The following is a 20,198-nucleotide window of genomic DNA, read 5'->3' on the forward strand; positions in this document are numbered from 1 at the left end:
ATGCAATGTCGCGTTTTGATGAGTTCTTCTCAGTTCTCGTCGTCTTTTTTGCACTATAAACATTTTCTCACACCTCGTTAATATCACGTTGCTGATATTGGATCCTGTTTGTAACATGTTAAATCACACGCTTTGTGACTTCGTCCCCCAGTTTGCGTCTTTTCATGCGTGCTAATGTGTTGAGCAAAGTCAGCACAAAATGACCACAACATATTGAACGTGAGGCTGAAGGACCACACTCAATGTTTAAGTGCTGACTTCATATAACATAAGCATGAAAAGCCAATAACCGCTATGGAGAGCTCCTATTCCATTACCTCTGCACGTGTAGAAAATAATATGAAGCCTGTAACATATTGTCCTTCACGTGCTGGTGGTGAAGGTCTATTGCGTAATTGAGTAAAGTGAGCTGGTGGCGCTCCATGTTCTTCATTGGCATTCACTGACGTCTGCCACCGCAGCATGTGTGTTTGTGTGTGATGGAGCATTACTGCTGTGCCAGCATGTTGCTCAATCCCATGGCTCGGCCCTGGCCGCCCTTCAGCCCGGCCGCTTCTCACCAATCCCCTTCATCCTGTCCCATCCTGAACCACCTCGGCTTGGTGCCAAGCGGACAGGGTAAGGGCAACAAGTCAGACTCGGTTTATGACCCCTTCGTCCTCCAGTCGGGCCGAACGCTGTTAACGTGATGGATGGAGTGGCAAGAGAGATGCTGACATAATCACCTGAGAGGGATAAAACATTGTTGTCCCTCCCCGGGTGCCCGAGGGAGGTGAGGATGGAGATTGGAGGGCAAAAAAATGACCATACTTGCTGTGATCAAGCTTTCGCACGATGACTGAATGGCTGGTTGCATCGATCTGGCTCAAGCCAGAGAGTGTTTGAATGATAGGGGGTTAGATTTCGGGCACAGGAAGGGCCAGCACACAGCAGGGCGAGAGGATGAGAAGGATTCCTTCAGGCATGAAATCCTGGCGACTTGCACAATTTATTTTACTCACTTTGCTCGAGTCCATTCATGTTTTCTTCATCAACCAGCTGAAAACAGGATAATCTTTGTCCATATTAACATTCGCAACAGGGATTTCAAGAGTCAAACTCTCCGAGGCTCAATCAGGAGGCAGGAGATTTGAAACTGAAATCCATGGGATCTGTGAAGCAATTTATAGCAAATGTTGAAACTCATATTTAATCTCTGTCATCAAGGGTCTAGTCAGCATCATTATATTGCAGACTATGTTCTGTGCTTTATAGACGAGGGAAAATTGTACCACAAAGGTATTATTCACTAGATTAGGTTTGTTAAAGATGGTTTTAATTTAAAGATGGAGATAAGGACTTTTTTCAATCCCTGCCAACCAGAATTAATTGTTTATTGTCTCTGGGTGGTAATATCCTGTTACATTGTGTAAAACGGTTTGCCTGCTGCAGTGAATTGACCCCCCAACCAGCAGGATATGAGAAATGAGTCAAATGAAAGGAGTTAAAAAGATGAAATATGATATGCGGGACAAGGAGACAAAGAAGAAGTGAAAGAGGGAAAGGAACCTGCCTCAGGTGCTTGGAGAAGTGAGTCATGTTGATCTATGGGAATGAAACTGCCAAAGTCCCTCAGGCTCAAACAAACACATATTATATACATTCTTATACTGTTTTCAAATATATATATTGTCTCCTACCATTTCTCCTAAAGCACAGGCACACACTTTGGAGCCTTGTCCGTTGCATTTTGACTTCATGTGTGATTGTGTTTCTGCATTAGGCTGATAAGAGGATTAGCTGAAGGGCCTTTTATTCTTTTTCCCCAATAGTTGTGTTCAAGGAAGCCGTGATTTAATTAAGGACTTGGACTCTGCGATATTGTTGGAATCTGACTGTGTGCATATTTGTGCTCTGTGTCGGGAAGTGCTGGGATGAAAATATGAGTGGAGCAAAAGACCCAAGCCACTTGGGATGTAACTGTGTAGAATGCAAATGTTGCCGTGGCAGCTGAACCATTTGGTGAAACAGACTGAGAGGAAACGGCTTTGGAGCTTCCATTCTGGGAAACAACTAGCTTGTCCATGTGTGTTAGTTATGTAATCTGGCAGAGAAAAATTCTCTGGATTTAAGAGAGAGATTAGACATTTTGAGTGTTTGTCTACTTTGGACACACCTGGCATCCCTGCTGACAGACACAGGCCGTTACAAACACGTGTGCACACACTGCTGCCAGCATCCGACAATGTGGCATTTAAAATGGACACGTAGAAGGGCAAGGACATTTTGTTTTGTGTGTGCATGTGTTTGTGAGAGAGAGACTGGAGCATGTAGTTCGTAGCTTTGTTTCCCAGTAAAACAGAGAAGATCTGCAAACTCTACTTGTGAGAATTTTCATTCATAGAAACCTCTCGATGCGTAGGCCCACACACACACACGTACACACGCACCATAAAGAGCCAATCCCTCTCCACGGTCACGCATGCACCCGCACCCTTCACGACTCGCGGCGATGTTCCAGGTGTAATTATAGAAAGTTTGCCCCCTGATTACAGCCAGTAAATGGCTTTGACTCACGTCTCCGCTGGATGTCCGCAGGAGGTTTTTCCACTCGTCCAACTGAGGTTATCTAACTTTAATGAGTTTTTCCCTTCCTGTGGCAAAGTGACGGAGTGTGATTGGCTCTCCCCGGTGGCGATCTGAGAGACCCCGCGGGTTAATGGTTCGCCTCCCACTCGCTCTGTGGTCGGCTGGTGCGGGTGAGCTGCGGGGGTGCCCTCGGGTCAAAGTGAGACCTCAGGAGCTTTCAGGTCGGTTGTTAGAGATTCTTCAAAAGCTTTGGGTAATGACCTCAGGGCTCCCACTGATCTCAGAGCAGGTGTTCTGACAGTTTCCGCATGTCTGATTTCAACCGTGGGTCTTTAAGAGCATTAATGAGGAAAGTGGAAAAACATGCAGGTTATTGATTGAAGTTCCTAATTGTGTTTTGTTCTTTTTTTTTTATTTTTTAGCCATCATGTATGTGATGGGCGCCCTGGGACCTGCAGCTGGCTACCTGCTAGGTGGCGTCCTCATCGGCTTCTACGTCGACCCCAAAACTGTCGTGAACATCGACCAGAGTGACCCTCGCTTTGTTGGCAACTGGTAATTATGCACATGCATCTGTATGACTGCGTGTTTACTCATGTCTCTATTTGCCTCACAACCTATTTACTGCTACTTCCTTTCAGGTGGAGTGGCTTTCTCCTGTGTTCCGTTGCCATGCTGCTGGTCATCTTCCCCATGTTTGCCTTCCCCAAAAAGCTGCCTCCTCGCCACAAAAAGAGGAAGAAGAAAAAGATCGGCTCGCCCGGTGACGTGTCCAGCGACGATGACGTGATGAAGGAGAAGTCCAGCAGCAAAGGCCAGAAAGTCACCTCCTCCATGGGCTTTGGGAAGGACATCAAAGGTGAGGAAGAGATTAAATCAGCCTTTCACCTCCACATGTGGACCCCTGGGTGTTTACAAGTTCCTTACATAAGGAACTGAGAAATATTGATGTACAAATGGCCCATAATCCAATCAATGGCTGGGATTAGTCACTTTATCTAAATGTGGAAGCTCCATCGAGATCTGCTGTAAAGGTGTTATTGATTGATGATGGAAGCGGTTGTCCACACAGTTGCCTAATGAAGCAAGTAATTCACTGTAAACATGGACAGGTTTACTGCCAAGTGGCTTCTATTTACCTGACTGAATGAACGGATACTTGGTGTTTTGGCTTCGCAACCTTGCCTCTAAGTAAAGGACAGAATGTTTTCATGCCCCCACACTTTGATAGCAATGCCCAGAGGAATTCTGTTTTTCAGTCGTCCATCTGTCTCATTCCTGTGAAGACGATATCTACAGAACGCAGGAGGGAGGGCATGTCTTCCTGTTTGGTAAAAAGGTGGAGGATGAAGTGATTAGATTTTAGTGGTTACATGTCAAGGTCACTGTGACCTCTGCTCCATCCCATTCTTGTGAATGAAATATATCAGAAATCCCTGGAAGGTATTTCACTGCATCTGGCACTTGTCCACTTGGGCTCAAGGATGGATGCGTTAGAATCTGGTCGTCAAAGGTCAAGATTACCGTAACCTCACATGTCGTTGGCCATAACTCAAGATCTCATATACTAAATATGATTATATTACAGTAATACCTTTTATTGGATTTCTTTTGAGGCTGCACTATGAATGTCATATAAGTCTGGACCATAGACTGTTAGTTATTTGATGCTTTAAAATCAAATTGAAACTTCACGATTGACAGTTGAAATTAGACTTGAGATTGATTGACATGTGTTTTTGTGGGACCTTGATTCTGTGCTACCACATGTCATCACTACTGTGCACACTCTGGTTCCAAATAACATAAGAAGTGCAAGATTGTGGCTCCATTTCCTGCAGTACTTTAGCTTCATGTTTGTTCAAAGGTGGGAAGTGGAGAAGTGTCATCCTTAGATATCGATATAAATTGCACCGTGACACTGTGCTCATTCCTCCTTCAGCTAGAGAAAATATAGAAAAAAATCCTGAAAGTTGGAGATGGTGTTTGATAAAGTAACTGCTTGTACTTATGCTCCTCTGTGCATCGATACATTCTTTAATGTCATCTCTGAGCCAGATACGCCAGGAATCTCCTAGTTTTCTGTGGGAGAGCCCGCTGGATGAGCCCATGAGCCTGCCCCAGTGTTTCCCAGTTATCTCTCGTCTCGTTTTTTCTCTCTCTCCGGCAGACAGCTATCTCTCTCGCTCTCTTAAATGAGCTCTCGGGGGAGTTCAGTCACGTTTCCACGCACCGGAGCAGACAGACCGAGCAGCAGAGCGAAAACAGTGGCATGCGTGTTTGCGCTCGCACTCTTCATCACAGGGAGAAATAACTATCATGAATTCCGACATGTATTTAAATGAGTGCATAATCATAAATTTATGTTTGTGTGTGTGTATCCCACAGCAATGCAGACAGGATTTAGTCTCATAGAGAGGAAAACAGATAAACTATGAATGCATTAAAGCCTCTTCAGTCTCTGCTATCTCTCCTGCTGTTCGACTCGTCCCAACAGGATGTTTTAGGCTATTGTGCAAACTACGGCCAATTCTGCGGACGCAGGCACTTCAGCGTTTGGATCTGTAATGTGTGTTAGTGCTGTGCATGTCCTTCTATTGAGGTTTGTGTGTTTACAGCACTAATTCAGCACTTTTGGTGAAAGATACGCTGCACAGAAAGTGGCTGTTTTCAGCAAGCATGTTGTTTTTTTTGACCTTCAGAATGCAAGCAAACACTGAAAAAAATTGCCTACACATCAGAGGGATGCACTGATTATGGAATGTCCCAGACCTTGGTCAACAGCTACGTGAAAGCAAAGAGTAGCGTTTCTTGAACTTTGTATTTCATTGAATTTAAGCTGGTATAGATTAATAACTGCAGCCACATACTGTTTATCACAATCATATTTATTTATAATCGCTGATTGCTGTGCTGAGTGGAGATCAAAGAGGAGGGACAAATTGATCGAAATGCATCAGCTATCAGTTTTTTAAATATGTATGTAACATATGTAGATAGCTGTTAATAAGGGATGAGCCTAAATGACATCTGGACCTAAAACACCCAGAGAAATTATTGTTGTGGATGTGGTCTCTCAACTCCAAGTCCATTCTCCGGTTTCACGTTGCTAGTCTGACTGTAAACAATTGGAAGATGGGAATCCCCAAATATTGGTTGTTGCCCCCAGAGGCTCATTCATCACCAGACGATAGCCGATGGGCTCTGGGATGCACCGATCTGCTGCGGTAGATCAGGATCAATGCTGATACCAAACATGGCAGATTGACGATCAGTCATGATGTGACCAATCCATTTAATACAGTTTCTTGATCAATCTCAGTCATTGTCAGAAATCAATCTGTCATCTATCATAACAATCAATAGGTTACAATCCCTAAAAGTGATTCCAGTTTGTTCCCTGCAGTGACACACACAGAATGAACTGATCAAAATACTTCAGCACTAGTAGAGTTAAGTCTATAAAAACTCTTAGCGTACACTGTTCCAGCATCGTGGGTCGTAACAGCACTCGTATGATGTGTATTATGACCCGTCTCCACTAAAAGAGAGCAGATGGTTGAAACAACTCAACCCAGTCATAAAATAAATTCTCGCTAATAAAATGGCAAGTGTGGCAACTACTGCGAGCCAGTGGTCTGTCTGATAGAGAGCAGCTGCTGTCGACGTCGACAGGACCTCGCCATCTGTCCCCCCCCCCCCCGACAAGATTACAGCCCAAGTCCCCAGGAATGAAATAATTAGCATCGCTATTCTGTCCCTACCTTTTTGATCTGGGATAACACTGACAGATGCTAACAATTCCCCACCTACAACAAGATTAGCTGAATTAGCGCTGGGACGACTATCCCCGAGTCAAGGCAGCGTGCCAGTCAGTTGGACCGGCCAGCTTTATAATAACCTCCCCAATAAAAGGCGATAATGATCCACTTCCTGCTTTTTCTTTTGTTCTTTCTCGGCTTTGTGGCCAAACAAAGCTCCCATGATGCCCTTATGACTGTAATAATATCTGCCCTCACGCTCACTCACTCAAACACGATAAATGGACAATTTTTCGAGAGATACCAACTTTGTGCTCCGATAAATGGTCGAGGCCAAACGTTGAATGTTGTATTGTGTGTGTGTGGAGCCGATGAAAGACCACACAGATTAACAGCGAGAGAGAGAATGGGCTGCAGATAAGGAACAAAAGAGTGAGACTTTCACGATGAAATGTATTTGACTAATATTTTCCTGAGAAAGTCTGTAAAACGCTTCTTTTTGTTGCCGTCCTCCATCTTTCATCCCACAGACAGTCGAGGTCAAGGGTAGTCAACACAAAGTTTCTCTGACGCCATAGTTGAGATTAATTTGAATAAAGCAGCTGCGCGGGTACACAAGTGACCTTGCTTCTTTAAGTAATAATTATAATATAATATTTTTTGATCAAGGGACCTCTCCTGGCTTCTGGGTTCTTTCGTCTGAAATTATGAATCATTTAAGCCGTGTTTTTTGTTAGTATTATATGAATAATTAGATTTTTCAGTCCAATACCTTTTTTGGGCATCGGTGTTATGGTCCTGGATGTAAACAGGGAAACGGAACACACCAAACATCTACTACACCTGCAGCTGACTCCAGCTCAGGGCTAGTTTGGAGATGACGTCCCTGCAGCATGTCCTGGATCTTCCTCAGGACATCCCATAGTAATCAGGGCCAAACTACATGAGCTCCCTCCTCCTCATGTAAAGCGGCGGCTTGAAGCTGAGGTCCCTGTGGACTGCAGAGATCCCCATTCTGTCACACTGTTCCTGAAATCCTATACCTCAGCCTTGTTGAGATGCAGGAGATTGTATGCACCAGTGACCGGAGAACAGTGTTTTCTGCAACCTTGTATTTCTGGCAAGGACGTCAAAGGGAGAACTTTTCTCATGCGAGGCACAAAATATACAGAAAACAAGTCTTCAAAAGTCTGGTGCACATGCCTCAGAGCCCCATGAGGTGATAGTTTACAGAAAGGACGGGTGTTGATAGAGGTTTGGCATTCTGATATAAAACATGCAGACGTGCATTTTTTACATGTTTGCCGTACCACTTTGATTGCATACAAGTCCTCGGGTTCGTCCATGGACACAAGGTCAAATTGCAAAAGGCATTTTTCATGAGATTTTATGATATCTATAATTCACATCAGTTCAAGATATCGACGTTGTCCTTTTTAGATATCTTTAATTAAGTTTGAACTATAAGTTTGAAAGATATCTTAATATTAATATAGATATTTCAAACTGGAATTGTCATCATTTAATTGGACATATCTATTGTCCAGTTATTGATAACTTGAAATAAATTTAGATTAGAGATAAATTGGAAATATCTTTAATTTTGTTCTACCGAGTCAAAATGTAATTACACATATCTTGAATTACAGCTTTGACCTGGCGAAATGACGTTACAGATATCTGTATGTTAGAAACTATGGCAAATGGGAGGCGTGAGCAGCTGCTATTGAAACCATATTAATTTGCTGTAAATTTCTACCGCAACTCTCGGATTAAAAACTTTTAATTTGCGCCACTTTCAGCATAATTTTATTTATTTATTTATTGGCCATATCCTTTTGTTGACATGTTACAGAGTTTATGGATCAAGGGTGATGTCATGTTTCAGGAGGACAATGAGAGCTATGTTGCTATGACAGCAAACATCTGCCCGAGATACTGATACCGATTAGCTCCTGTTAAGGAAAATAATTCTGCACTGCTTTTCGTCCGATCGAGAGGAAGTGACATCTGAGCGGTATCTCTGCGATCAATTGCTCTTCCAGCCTGTACCGAAGAAGTTGTTTCAATCTGCCCAGTAACAGTAATGTACTCGAAGTTCGACAACGTAACTTTTGAGTGACAGGAGCAGAGGGCATTCTGCATCATGGCGACCGACTCGTATGGACACCATCCTCAAGTACATGTAAAGGGCATGTTTGCCCTTGTTGTGATGAAACAAGGGTGATGGCATTCAGGCTAGATTTGCAGAGATGGTTTGTTTTGCGCCTGCGGCACAAAAACCACATGATCCACATATGTACTTGCATCGTACAGCTATGGAGCAAATGGCTTGACAGGATTTCAGGCCACAATAATCACAGATGAGTAATTAAAAATGCGCTGTTAATGTTTAGATTGGGTTCATAAATTATCTGAAAGTGTTTTGCAGAGAAGAGCAGCTGCATGTTTGTGTCTTGTTTGCGTCTGCATTCATGTGTGAAACAAGGATATTTATCCAGATGTAATGAGACATGGCTGAGTGCATGTTTGAATGCGAGCGTGTATTTATGTGTGTTTCAGTGGCATTTAAAGATGCTGTTAACTTTACTCTATTTTTTACCTCACTATGTAATTACTATACAAGTTTTATTTGGGTTACAGGTTAATTACGTTTTTCCGGCAAGATGATTCCACCGAGTTCAGTTTGTGTGGGAGTGATTGACAAATTAAGAGACTGGCTGTGTGTTAATTACAGCAGCATACTAATGAGGGGCTCTGTCATGTACCCCTCCCCAGACCTCCCCAAGGCAGCACTGAGGATCCTCAGCAACGTGACCTTCCTGTTCGTCAGCCTGTCCTACACGGCAGAGTGTGCCATCGTCACCGCCTTCATCACCTTCATTCCAAAGTTTATCGAGTCTCAGTTTGGCATCCCCGCCTCCAACGCCAGCATCTACACCGGTAAGTCTCTCGTTGTTGCCGTCACCGCATCATCATGACTGTAAAGAGTTGGGTGTGAAATGCTTCACGCCTCCACAGCTGCGCGTGTGTGTTATTAAAATTCTTCACGGATATATTTTAATTGTCTTGTGAGTCAGTGGCGTCTCTGTCCCCTGTGGGCTGCCACCAAGGATGTGTGGGAACTGATGATGAGCGATTCTTTAACACGTGCAATGAGCAATAAAGTAAAATATAAATGTTGGTTGAAAACAATGCAGAGGGGCGCGATGATACCATGTAGCTGCATGTAATGATATAAACTGTGTAAAAGTAGCCAATACTCCCATTTCAAAAGCAGGAACTAGCAGGAACTGACTTATTAATAATAATAATCTAATAAAAATAAAGATGTTAAAAACAATTGCATAATCCACGAGTGTAAAAGCAGTTCAGTTTTGGACCGAGAAAATTAGATCATCTTTAGGTAAACAATTATTATTATTTAAAATGAGCAAACCTAGTAGAGGAAGTAGGTTTTTTTAGTTGCCTTCTCGTGGGTTAATTGAATTGTCCCTGAAAATGTGTGAAGTGTCAAATCAATTAGGCAAAACTGCTCTCAGCAAAATGTAAATTAAATTGTGTTACCCTTGTTTACAGCGTTTGAAAAATAATAGATTTATTTTTCTATTAAAAACAGTGAATATATCATTATTCTTGTGAGAATCAATTCAAAGGATGTAAAGTATTGACATGTATTAGTTGTAGAAAAATATAATTTTAATGTATGTATTGCTTTTTTTAAACGGTCATCCATTGGGACCTGATCCTTGACCGGGTTCTAAAAGATACATCAGCAGGAGCTGTACGCACCATTAGTCCGTATCAATTTAAGATCACATTTGTCTTCAGCTGTCCTCGTGCGGACATTGATTCAGCGATATGAGTCATGGAGTCTCACAGACTTTGACTCACTGATGAGCTTCCTTTACATCCCCTGACTGTAACACACAAATCTCTGTTGACTGCAGGAGACACATTCATCATGATGCGGTCATGTGCCGGACACACACACACACACACACACACACACACACACACACACACACACACGTCTCTCTCTGCTCTGCCTGGAATGTGTGCAGCACATATGTAGGGTGTACAAAGAAACCAGCTTAATCCTTGAGTCTTGTCTGAGCCAGTGGTGCTAATACACAACTAATCTGCTATCAGGATTATTACAGAAAGGACTGATTGAAAACTCAATTATAGCTTTGAAAGCATATAAATGTGTGTGTGTGTGCTGGCTAACATATGGTTGTTTCTACCCACACGTACGTAAACACACCCCCACATACACAATGCCATTGCCTCATCTCATCTGCCTGTTGCCAGGATACAAGGGTAAGGGCAAATGGATGGCGTGGTTGCCATGGTTACCCAAATGATGCCAAGCTGCTGGGAGAGGAAGAGGAGCGGTTCCTCCTGCTGATGAGAGCACAGAGCGTCCAGATGGACCGACCAACTTTTCCCCGATGGTCGTAGGAACAGTTTTTATAAGACCAGTGCTTTGGCTTCTACAAAATAATAGTTTGTTTTCAAATAAGGTCAATAGGGTTTAATAAAGTTTGGATTTAGTGCCATTCTATCTAATCTAATTCACTATGGTTTCAATGACATCTTCGTTTTCCTTGGAGAAAAAAATATGGTTCAATATTTTGCAATTTAACCATAAACCTTATTATAAATAACTAAAAGAAAACCAATCCAACCAAATATATAGAAGTTCAATTAGGAAATATGAACATAAATGAAGATCTTTTATGCATTATTTATTCTATAAAATAAAGGTTTTCATATTGGCGCACATCTGCAAACATGACTTATATCATACATACAGTATATAGGTATCTGCTGATTTTGTTTGCCAACCAATAAATCACTGGAGCCCTTATTTGCAGTCAGTCTGGTCTTTTTTGAGAAAAGTTCTGAGCTGCACATGAAGCGATGCATTTGTTTTCTTTCTGTGCTTTACGAGCTATAAATGTGAGAACAGCAATATTCCTGGCTGACACGGACAGGGAATAGAAACCATAAAAACACCGCCAAGATGTCAAAATAAAATAAATAAGAACCTCGCAAATGACCACCTTGTTTAGTGTGTATGATGCTCAGTTAAAGAGCTGCCACCGCTGCCTGCTCATTAGATGCTGCTAGAGAAATATCACTGTATCGTACCACAGGCCTCCCTCAGCTGCAGTTTCCCCACATGCTGCCGCTGTGGCTGCTCCTCATCTCAGCCTCTGTCCCCTTTTCTTATTACTTTTCTCTTATTCCTCTGTTGTTTCATTCTGTCTCTTCTGTCCAAAAGCTGCAGTTGATAATCGTGAGCCACACGGAAGTTTGTCCTAGAGGATCTCTGACATGCACACACTTAGCAGATAAATCATTTCATAATGACAGCATAGCTATTAATCCAGATAAAACGTGTAAATCACTCATGTGGCATTTAACACGACGTAACAGTGCGTGCGTGCGTGTGCGTGTGCGTGCGTGTGTGTGTGTGTGTGTGTGTGTGCGTGTGCGCGCCTTATCTCACTGTGATATGATATCTGGTTTGGCCGTGTATATGTTTAATCCTTCAGAAAGCACAAGGTTTTAGTAGAGAAAACATGCATTACAGGATAATATTATGCTACAGCTGTCTGATGCTTGGCGTATTCTGAGAGACACTTTTTCTATCTCCATCTCTTGCCCTCTCTCCATGTTCTACACACACACACACACACACACACACAGAGAGAAGCCGGATGACATTTCTGTGTACTTGGATCACATCTCTGCTCATCCTGTCTTTGACAACCCCCCCCCCCCCCCAACTGACTTGACCTCATCTTGCTCGTTTCCCAGCTGTAAGTGCCCGTAGCTGGGTTCATGGGCCGCCGTGTGCAGCCTCCCTGAGCCGTCACTCCTGCCCGATAACCCCCCCCACCCCACCGGCCCAGCTTGCCAGCAGCTAGCTTTGCCTTTCTTCATGTTGTCAATTAGACTAGCTCGAGTGGACTGAGAGCACGTGTGCTGGGCTGCAACAGCCTGAAATTACTCACTGGTGGACCCCCAGCATAGCCTGGTCTCACCCCGACAGCAAAGCCATTTTCTGGTGTCTTTCTTTTTTTTCAAACATTATTTATCGAGATTGATGCGTCTTTTTCATGCATCCATGTCCAACAAGACAAGCGTTTATGCAAAAGCGCGACATGTTCATTATTATTCATGTTACTACACCACTTTAAATGGTGCAGATCACAAGCGTATTGCTCTGTCATGTTTTACAGTTATAAATTAATGAAGTGTTAACGTTCTGTCAGGAGTCAGTTCTATTTTGTCTGAAGTGTTTCCTCCATCTCACCCCCTCCTGTTCTCTCTGATCCCTGTCACAGGTCTGATCATTGTACCCAGCGCCGGCGTGGGCATCGTGCTGGGGGGCTACATCATCAAGAAGCTGAAGCTCGGAGCCAGAGAGTCGGCCAAGCTGGCCATGATCTGCAGCGGGGTGTCCCTGCTCTGCTTCTCCACGCTCTTCATAGTGGGCTGCGAGAGCATCAACCTGGGAGGCATCAACATACCGTACACCACTGGGTGAGGACACTTGTGCCAATAGAGATGTGATCATAGATGAAAACTCAGGAACATTGAGAGAACATATATGTTTGCCTGTGTAAATTAGGTGCAGTTCGATTGAATTTAAAGAGACTGTTAAGCCTTGGGGGAGGTATTTGCTCTACTAAGTTACATTCTAGCTTCCGTTTTGATCATATCATCTTATCACGGACTGAACTCAAGATCCTGTGTGAGCAAACACAAATGTCTGTCTTTGTCATTTTCCAAGACTATATTCCAAGACTGTACTTGGAGGTACAGTTATACATTTGTTTTGTTTTGTTTTATTTAAAAAAAGACCTTCTACTGCATTGGAAGTTGTCTGAAACACCCCCACACACAGAGGAGATGGGTCTGGGAGACTGTCAGCACTCCCATCATCCTCATGTGTTGTGGCGTTGTGTTTGGGAGTGCGAGTGATTAATTAGCAACGCTGGCATCTGCTCCTGTGGCTCCGGTGAATCACGCTGCCACCTCTATTTCTGAAGCCGCTGCTCGACACCACATCAGCAGCTATCAGACGTCCGATGTGTGAGCCCTGCGGACAGAAATGTGCAGCGGACGTCTGTTGGCACACGCAGTCCCCACAGACGGACACGTGGATGCAGCAGGTGTGGAGTGACCCCGGGTGAAGCATGAGACACTGCAATGTGATAACAAACACATTGACTGTAATATTATGCTCTCATATCTTACTGTGCTCTCATCATTACCAATGACGGCGATAAGTCGTGAGTAGGGCATATAACTAGAATGACACTCAGTAGAGAAAGTCTTAACAGTCTTAGATTCAGTCAATCTGCACCAAATTCCACACACTCATAGATACCAGTCCCATAGATACACTAGATTTTTTTCATCAAAATCCATAAATTCCCTGTGAAATGTTGAAAATGTTAAAAAACGCCCTTTTTGCAATGTGATTAAAATAAATTCCTGTATCCGCCCCTTTTGTCAGGATCTGCCCCAAAACGTTATGGGTTGATTCTTGGCCCATGTTCCATCCTTCCACCAAATTTAATAGAAATCCCTTCAATCTCCTCCTTGGTGGTGTTGAAATACTTGATGATGGACATTTTTACTTTATGAGTAAACCGTCCACATCATCTCGGGATCTGACGAAACACCTGAGGGTGAAACTGCTGAACCTCTGGGAAATTTACTCTTCACATAACAAAGCTAATCAAAGCGATTATTTGCCAAATAGCCAGCGTGGCCTTTTAAGTCCCGTAGCTGACCCCCTGATAACTGTATTCTTTGTTTTAGCCGCTGTTTATGGAGGGGTCAACGAGACCGTGTGAGCCCGTGGGGCTCCTCATTATCAACCGCACTGGTCACTAGTGGCTGGTAACACCCACATGAGGAATGTTTAGCCCAAGCCCACCCTTTGTGTCACTCATCTGTACTCACAGTCCAGTCTAGACGTGGCTCTCCCCCGCTGACAGGCCGCGGACAAAAGCGTCCTCAACCCTTTCAGCGCCATGATCATACCAAGTTATGAAATATGCTTGAATAGCTGCTAAAACAAAGTTTAGCCGGTATGTAGCTGTTTGGTCCGTTTGGAAACTATAATCTTTGTTCTTGAAAAAACCTTCAACATAGATTTTTCTTTTTAGCCGATACTGTCCTTGTTCATTGTGTTCAGTGCTAAACCGCATTAAGCCGCTCGCTCCCTTGGCTCCGCATTTTGGTTTTTTTATCCAGCGCAGTCTGTGCACTCCGACGACATCTGGAGGGTTCAGCAAGGGCCGGGGTTTAGCCTGGAAAAGGACATGTGCAATCAGTGCAGTGAGCCCACAACTCCAGCAAGGCTGATGATCACACACACACAGGCTCACACACACGGAGCGACTGGCATGTGACACTGTTATGTCAGGACAAGCCCAAATGTGCTTCCCCCCTGACGACCAATATAAAAACAAGGCAGAGTTTCACTTTATGGTCTTGTGAAAAATGATGGTCCAGTGATTTTAGCAGGATGTGTTTTTCAGTTTTGGCCGTGGTTACTACTCACAAATAATCACCTCAGACACATTATTAAATTAGAAGCTTTCTAAGATAAAGATCCCATCACTGTGTGTGTGTGTGTGTGTGTGTGTGTGTGTGTGTGTGTGTGTGTGTGTGTGTGTGTGTGTGTGTGTGTGTGTGTGTGTGTGTGTGTGTGTGTGTGAGTGAGAGAGCGTCAGCGCGTCAGCGTCAGCCCAGGCTGTTGTGTTGTCGGGGCGAAGCTTCCCAGAGAAAACCCAGGACTCGCTTCACTGCTCCTGGTTCAGACGAAAGCTAATGGGCTGTTTTGCTTAGAGTGACTGTTCCCACACTGGCTGTCGAGCCACTGGAGGTGTCACTTCCTCAACCCCTCATCCTTCTATCATCACACATCACAAACTAGTGGGGGGGCCAGATTAAAACTAGTTCAAAGGATTATGTGCAGCAGATTAATGTGCAGTATCACTTTATATACATTTTCCTATTTCTTAACGACTAACCTGGTCTTTTTTCCTGCTGTAACAAAACTTTATGGAGTGATGCTGTGCAGGGAAGTGAAGTGGGGACACTTCAAGTATTACGCTCTTTGCAGCAGGTAGTTTTGGGTTTTATGGGAAGTTTAGTGTAAAATGTGACACCACAGACGTGGATTCAGTGTTACTGGAACTAAATGGTGTGCTGCCACCACAGCATGGCCACGCTTGGGGGCGGGGGGGGGAGATGTACATCGTATAAATTAATGTTTATAAAATTAATAAACGCTCCTACAGAAAATGTCCTGCCTCTGGCAATCGCTGACAAAGCAGCTTTGTGAAAATACATCTCCACAGTGTAAATTAAAAAAGAACAACAACCTTGTCTGTTCATTTCAATGTTAACTAATAGATTTAGTTATAAAGAAGCATGTAGTGTCTCAGCTGAAATACGAAAAAAATACAAACAAATGAGATAAATGGTCTGTGGTGTAGATTCTTTGAATAGAAAACGACATGTAAGTGACAAAATCATGTTTAAAGGAGACATGATGCTCAAATTCAGGTTCATCATTTTCATTTGGTTTATTACTTGAAAAGGTTTAAATGCGCTAATGTTCAGAAAGCATCACTTTCTTCTCACTGTCCATTGCTGCAGCTCCTCTTTTCAGCCTCTGTCTGAAACACTTGGTTTTAGCTCCTGGCTCTTTAAAGCCTCCCCCCCTCCCAGGAAAGCATCTCTGTTGTGATTGGTCAGCTGCTTTCGGCCTCCGCTCTCGCTTCACCTGGCTTTGTTGGACTAGATGCCGTGCATTATGCAAATGTGGGGCATTGTTATGTCACAATGGTGCAGAAGTATCAGCCGAATTATTGTCCGTTCTGCGTATGACTGATCCTCCTCGTTCTCAACACTGTCTCCGTCTGTTCAGGCCGACCCTGACGATGACCCACAGGAACCTGACGGGAAGCTGCAACGTGAACTGTGGCTGCAGGATCCACGAGTACGCTCCTGTCTGCGGCTCCGACGGCATCACCTACTTCAACCCCTGTCTGGCTGGATGCAGCACCGTGGGCAATGAAACCACCGGGGTGAGTTCACGCACGCACGCACACACACACACACACACACAGAAACACTCATTCACCTTCTCGCTCCACTCACGCTCCTTTTTGTTTTCCTGTCAAATAAATAATTGGACCAAATCAATTCATGGATCAGATGCAATAGAAAAAGAAATGACTGTTGAAAATGGTTTTGGAGAATTTGCACACAAATCATTTTGGAGACACAAAGAGCCGTTGTTGTACGTTCTCCTCCCGGAGCTCTGAAAGTACAGGAAGTGTCCGACTCCACAACAATGTCAGACAGGAAGTTATTACAACACGAGGAAAGTAAATATCTAGATTCTTCGTCCGGATCACTGACTGCGACACAGGGCCGGTGCCACCCAGTCTGTTTGTGTGTCTGTGTGTTTGTTTGCGTTACACTACAATAATCGTAGTCTTTTTAAGGGACGTAGTGTGAGTGGAGATTGACTCGTGTTGTTTGTGACTACAGATCAGAAACTACACGGACTGCGGCTGCGTGCAGAGCCGGCAGGTCATCACGCCGTCCTCCGGCGGGCAGGTCAACCAGCTGCAGCTGGTCATCGTCAAAACGTACCTGAACGAGAATGGCTACGCCGTGTCGGGGAAGTGCGACCGCACCTGCAACACGCTCATCCCTTTCCTCATCTTCCTCTTCATCGTCACGCTCATCACCGCCTGTGCCCAGCCCTCCGCCATCATCGTCACACTCAGGTAAGGGACCACCTGACCCCATTGACTGCTGAAGTTTTTAATTATCCCTTTTCTCTGCCATATTTATAATTTGGTGAATGTGTGTCATCACCTTTGTCTTTTCTCAGGTCTGTTGATGAGCAGGAGAGGCCTTTTGCTCTTGGGATGCAGTTTGTCCTGCTCCGAACTCTTGGTAAGTTCCTTTACACTCATATTAAGAACCACCCGCAGTTTGTTGCAATCTTATCAATCAGAATAAAACCCCTTGAAATCCTTTGTTTTGTTGAGTCAGCTTTGTTCCTAAAGATTAGATGTTAAAGATTAGTACTTATTCAGAAATCCCACAGGGTATAATTCAGTGAACGTAATGAATCTGCATTTGTATATTAAATAGCCACTGGAGCAGCTCAAGGATTTGGCCCAAAGTTGCAGTTTCTCTTCTTTTCTCAAAGTTTCTCCAGGTTGTTTGTAAGTGTAGTTCAGTTTGACTTCCTGCGTTCGTTCCCTCACTCGTCCTTGGAAACATCGACAGTTTCACAGAGAGCAGGAATGCAGCGTTGTCGTCGTCCTCGGTGAACTTTAGTGTTGATGCTGCCGAAAAGTGCTCGAGGGTTAAAAAGCTCTGTCCTGACATGTCTCTCATCTGCTTGGTGGGACTGGGACTGTAGAGCTGCCACATCACTTTGGACGTGTGTGTGTGTGTGTGTGTGTGTGTGTGTGTGTGTGTGTGTGTGTGTGTGTGTGTGTGTGTGTGTGTGTGTGTGTGTGTGTGTGTGTGTGTGTGTGTGTGTGTGTGTGTGTGTGTGTGTGTGTGTGTGTGTCTGGAGGGAGTTTGTGTTTATGTTATTATATAGTTAACAATTTGTCTGAATCTGCTATTATTGACTCATTATATAAACCTACAGCAGCGGATGCAATGAACATCAGCACTGTAATAACAAATGAACGAATAACGTTGTTTTCTGTTTTTTGTTCATTTTGATGAAAAGATGCTGATTAAATCTAAAATCATTTAATTTTGAGGCTGTAATTAATAGTATTTTTGTATTGGATCAAATATTTGAAAATGTCTTTTTAATATTTAGTCACAAGAGAATCAGACCCGTCTATGATCTTTATTAAGGTAAATGGTGCCACCTAGTGGTGATGCTGCAGTATTTTCAATCTACATTCATGTTCTGTGTCTCGGCTTTAACAAAACACAATATAAACTATATAGAGAATGTTGCACAGTGTTCTAAAGCTAATGTAAAAGTACTTTTCTGTTTTGTAGCAATAGGAAATAATTCAATATGCACTGGGGACGTCAAACTGATTATAATTCTGAACTTTTTAAGCAAAACCTTTACAAAGGTTTAACACAATATTCTATCTTATGCATTGTCTGGCAACATTGTTCATCAACACACTCAAAAATCAAGCATTTAAAAAAATGTATACAGACGTTTTGAATGTGGGGATTTATGTATTTATCTTTATTAAAAATGAATGACTAGATAAACAACAATCAAAGACCAGACGTTTTCTTATTCAAACTTCTCTGTCTCTCCTCAGCCTACATCCCCACGCCCATCTACTTCGGCGCTGTGATCGACACCACCTGCATGCTGTGGCAGCAGGACTGCGGCGTGCACGGCTCCTGCTGGGAGTACGACGTCACCTCCTTCCGCTTCGTCTACTTTGGCCTGGCCGCCAGCCTCAAGTTCGTCGGCTTCATCTTCATCTTCCTCACCTGGTACTCGATCAAGCACAAGGAGGACCTGGCCGAGCGCTGGCGCCAGCACCTGCCTCCGCTGGGCACCGTCAGCGACCTCATCTGCCACGCCGGCGGCCAGAAGAGCCACGCCCGCACCCGCTCCTGCCCCGTGTTCATCCCGCCTCGGCCCGACCCTCCGACCGCCCTGCTGCTCAACCGTGGCCACAGCAGCCTCAGTTGCCCCGGCAATGCCCTCAAAGCAATAACCCCGCCCATCATCTTGCCACACCACCACAAAGGCTCCGCCCGTGTCTGAGAGCATGCCAAGCCTCCCTGCGGGGGGGGGGGTTCATAATGACATGTGCCTTCCTGTTTAGTGTCTCTGCATCCCCTCCCTGTCTGCTCTACACCAATCAGACACAAGGGCGGCGCTCCAGCGCTGCTGCAGGACCGACAGGCAGAGACGCAGACCCGCCCACCACACGTAAAGGGCTGCTCATCGCCGTGTATGATAACAGGAAACTGACAGGTTCCCTCTGAGCAGATCATCAGACGGTCACACGTCCACTTCAAGGACGGACGGAGGACGCAAAGACATCACATGGTGCTACTGTGAAAGGGCGGGGCATTCAAACCTCAGTCACATGACCAACACGGCGTCTAAAGCACAACAGACAAACCTGTACTATGCAACATCCTGTGTACAGCTCGTCCTCCTCAGTACTGTACAGCTCCCTCTGTATCCGTACCTCTTTCTTCTTCTTCTTCTTCTTCTTCTTCTTCTTCTTCTTCTTCTTCTTACTTCACTTCATCACCTCATCATCTCCTCACTGTCTGAACTGGGAACATATCAGACCCTCCCTCTCTTGTATTTGAGCCATTCCTGGTTTGTCCGGTGAACACACGCGTCGTCTGCATCTCCAGAATTGACAAATGTGTTTTTTTCTTTTTTTGTAACAGTGCCTCTCCGGCTGCCTCGGCCAGTACACTACACAAATACAAAGCTAGCTCCCAGGGTATCTGCTGGCCACGTGAGGCCAGTCACTGTCGTCTCAGTGGAGCTGCAGCGCCGTGCTTCGTTTCTCTCAGCGTTTTTTCGTGAGTCGCCGTCGCAGTTTCTCTCCTTGGCAAGGGAACCATGTAGCTCAAAGCCGACAAGCACCAACGGTACAGCGTTTACTGACGTCCATGTTGTCAGTCATACTACGTTATTATTGTGAACTGTAATATTTAGCAGGAGAAAGCAGCAGGAACGGTATCTGATCTCTGAGCGTGTGCTGAAGCTACTGTTTGTCCTACAGATGTGAACAAACCTGAAAACTGGAAAGGAGAAAAGAAAAATCTGCTCTCTTAACG

The 20,198-nt window shown here is 44.3% G+C and overlaps 1 protein-coding gene across 2 annotated transcripts in view; it reads left to right on the forward strand.

Moving 5' to 3' along the window:
- LOC117753829 (solute carrier organic anion transporter family member 5A1) overlaps window positions 1-19,923 on the forward strand; it is a 36,538-nt gene extending 16,615 nt beyond the window's left edge. For both annotated transcript variants that reach the window (XM_034572249.1, XM_034572250.1), the window contains exons 3-10: window positions 2,991-3,123; window positions 3,210-3,427; window positions 9,108-9,272; window positions 12,689-12,887; window positions 16,297-16,456; window positions 16,926-17,167; window positions 17,275-17,339; window positions 18,701-19,923. In XM_034572249.1, coding sequence (XP_034428140.1) covers window positions 2,991-3,123; window positions 3,210-3,427; window positions 9,108-9,272; window positions 12,689-12,887; window positions 16,297-16,456; window positions 16,926-17,167; window positions 17,275-17,339; window positions 18,701-19,158 — 1,640 coding nt within the window. In that variant the 3' untranslated portion in view covers window positions 19,159-19,923. The remainder of the gene's footprint in view (window positions 1-2,990; window positions 3,124-3,209; window positions 3,428-9,107; window positions 9,273-12,688; window positions 12,888-16,296; window positions 16,457-16,925; window positions 17,168-17,274; window positions 17,340-18,700) is intronic.
- Window positions 19,924-20,198: the final 275 nt, after the last annotated feature.

This window comes from Hippoglossus hippoglossus, chromosome 20 (assembly GCF_009819705.1).
Source record: "Hippoglossus hippoglossus isolate fHipHip1 chromosome 20, fHipHip1.pri, whole genome shotgun sequence".
Taxonomy (NCBI): Eukaryota; Metazoa; Chordata; class Actinopteri; order Pleuronectiformes; family Pleuronectidae; genus Hippoglossus; species Hippoglossus hippoglossus.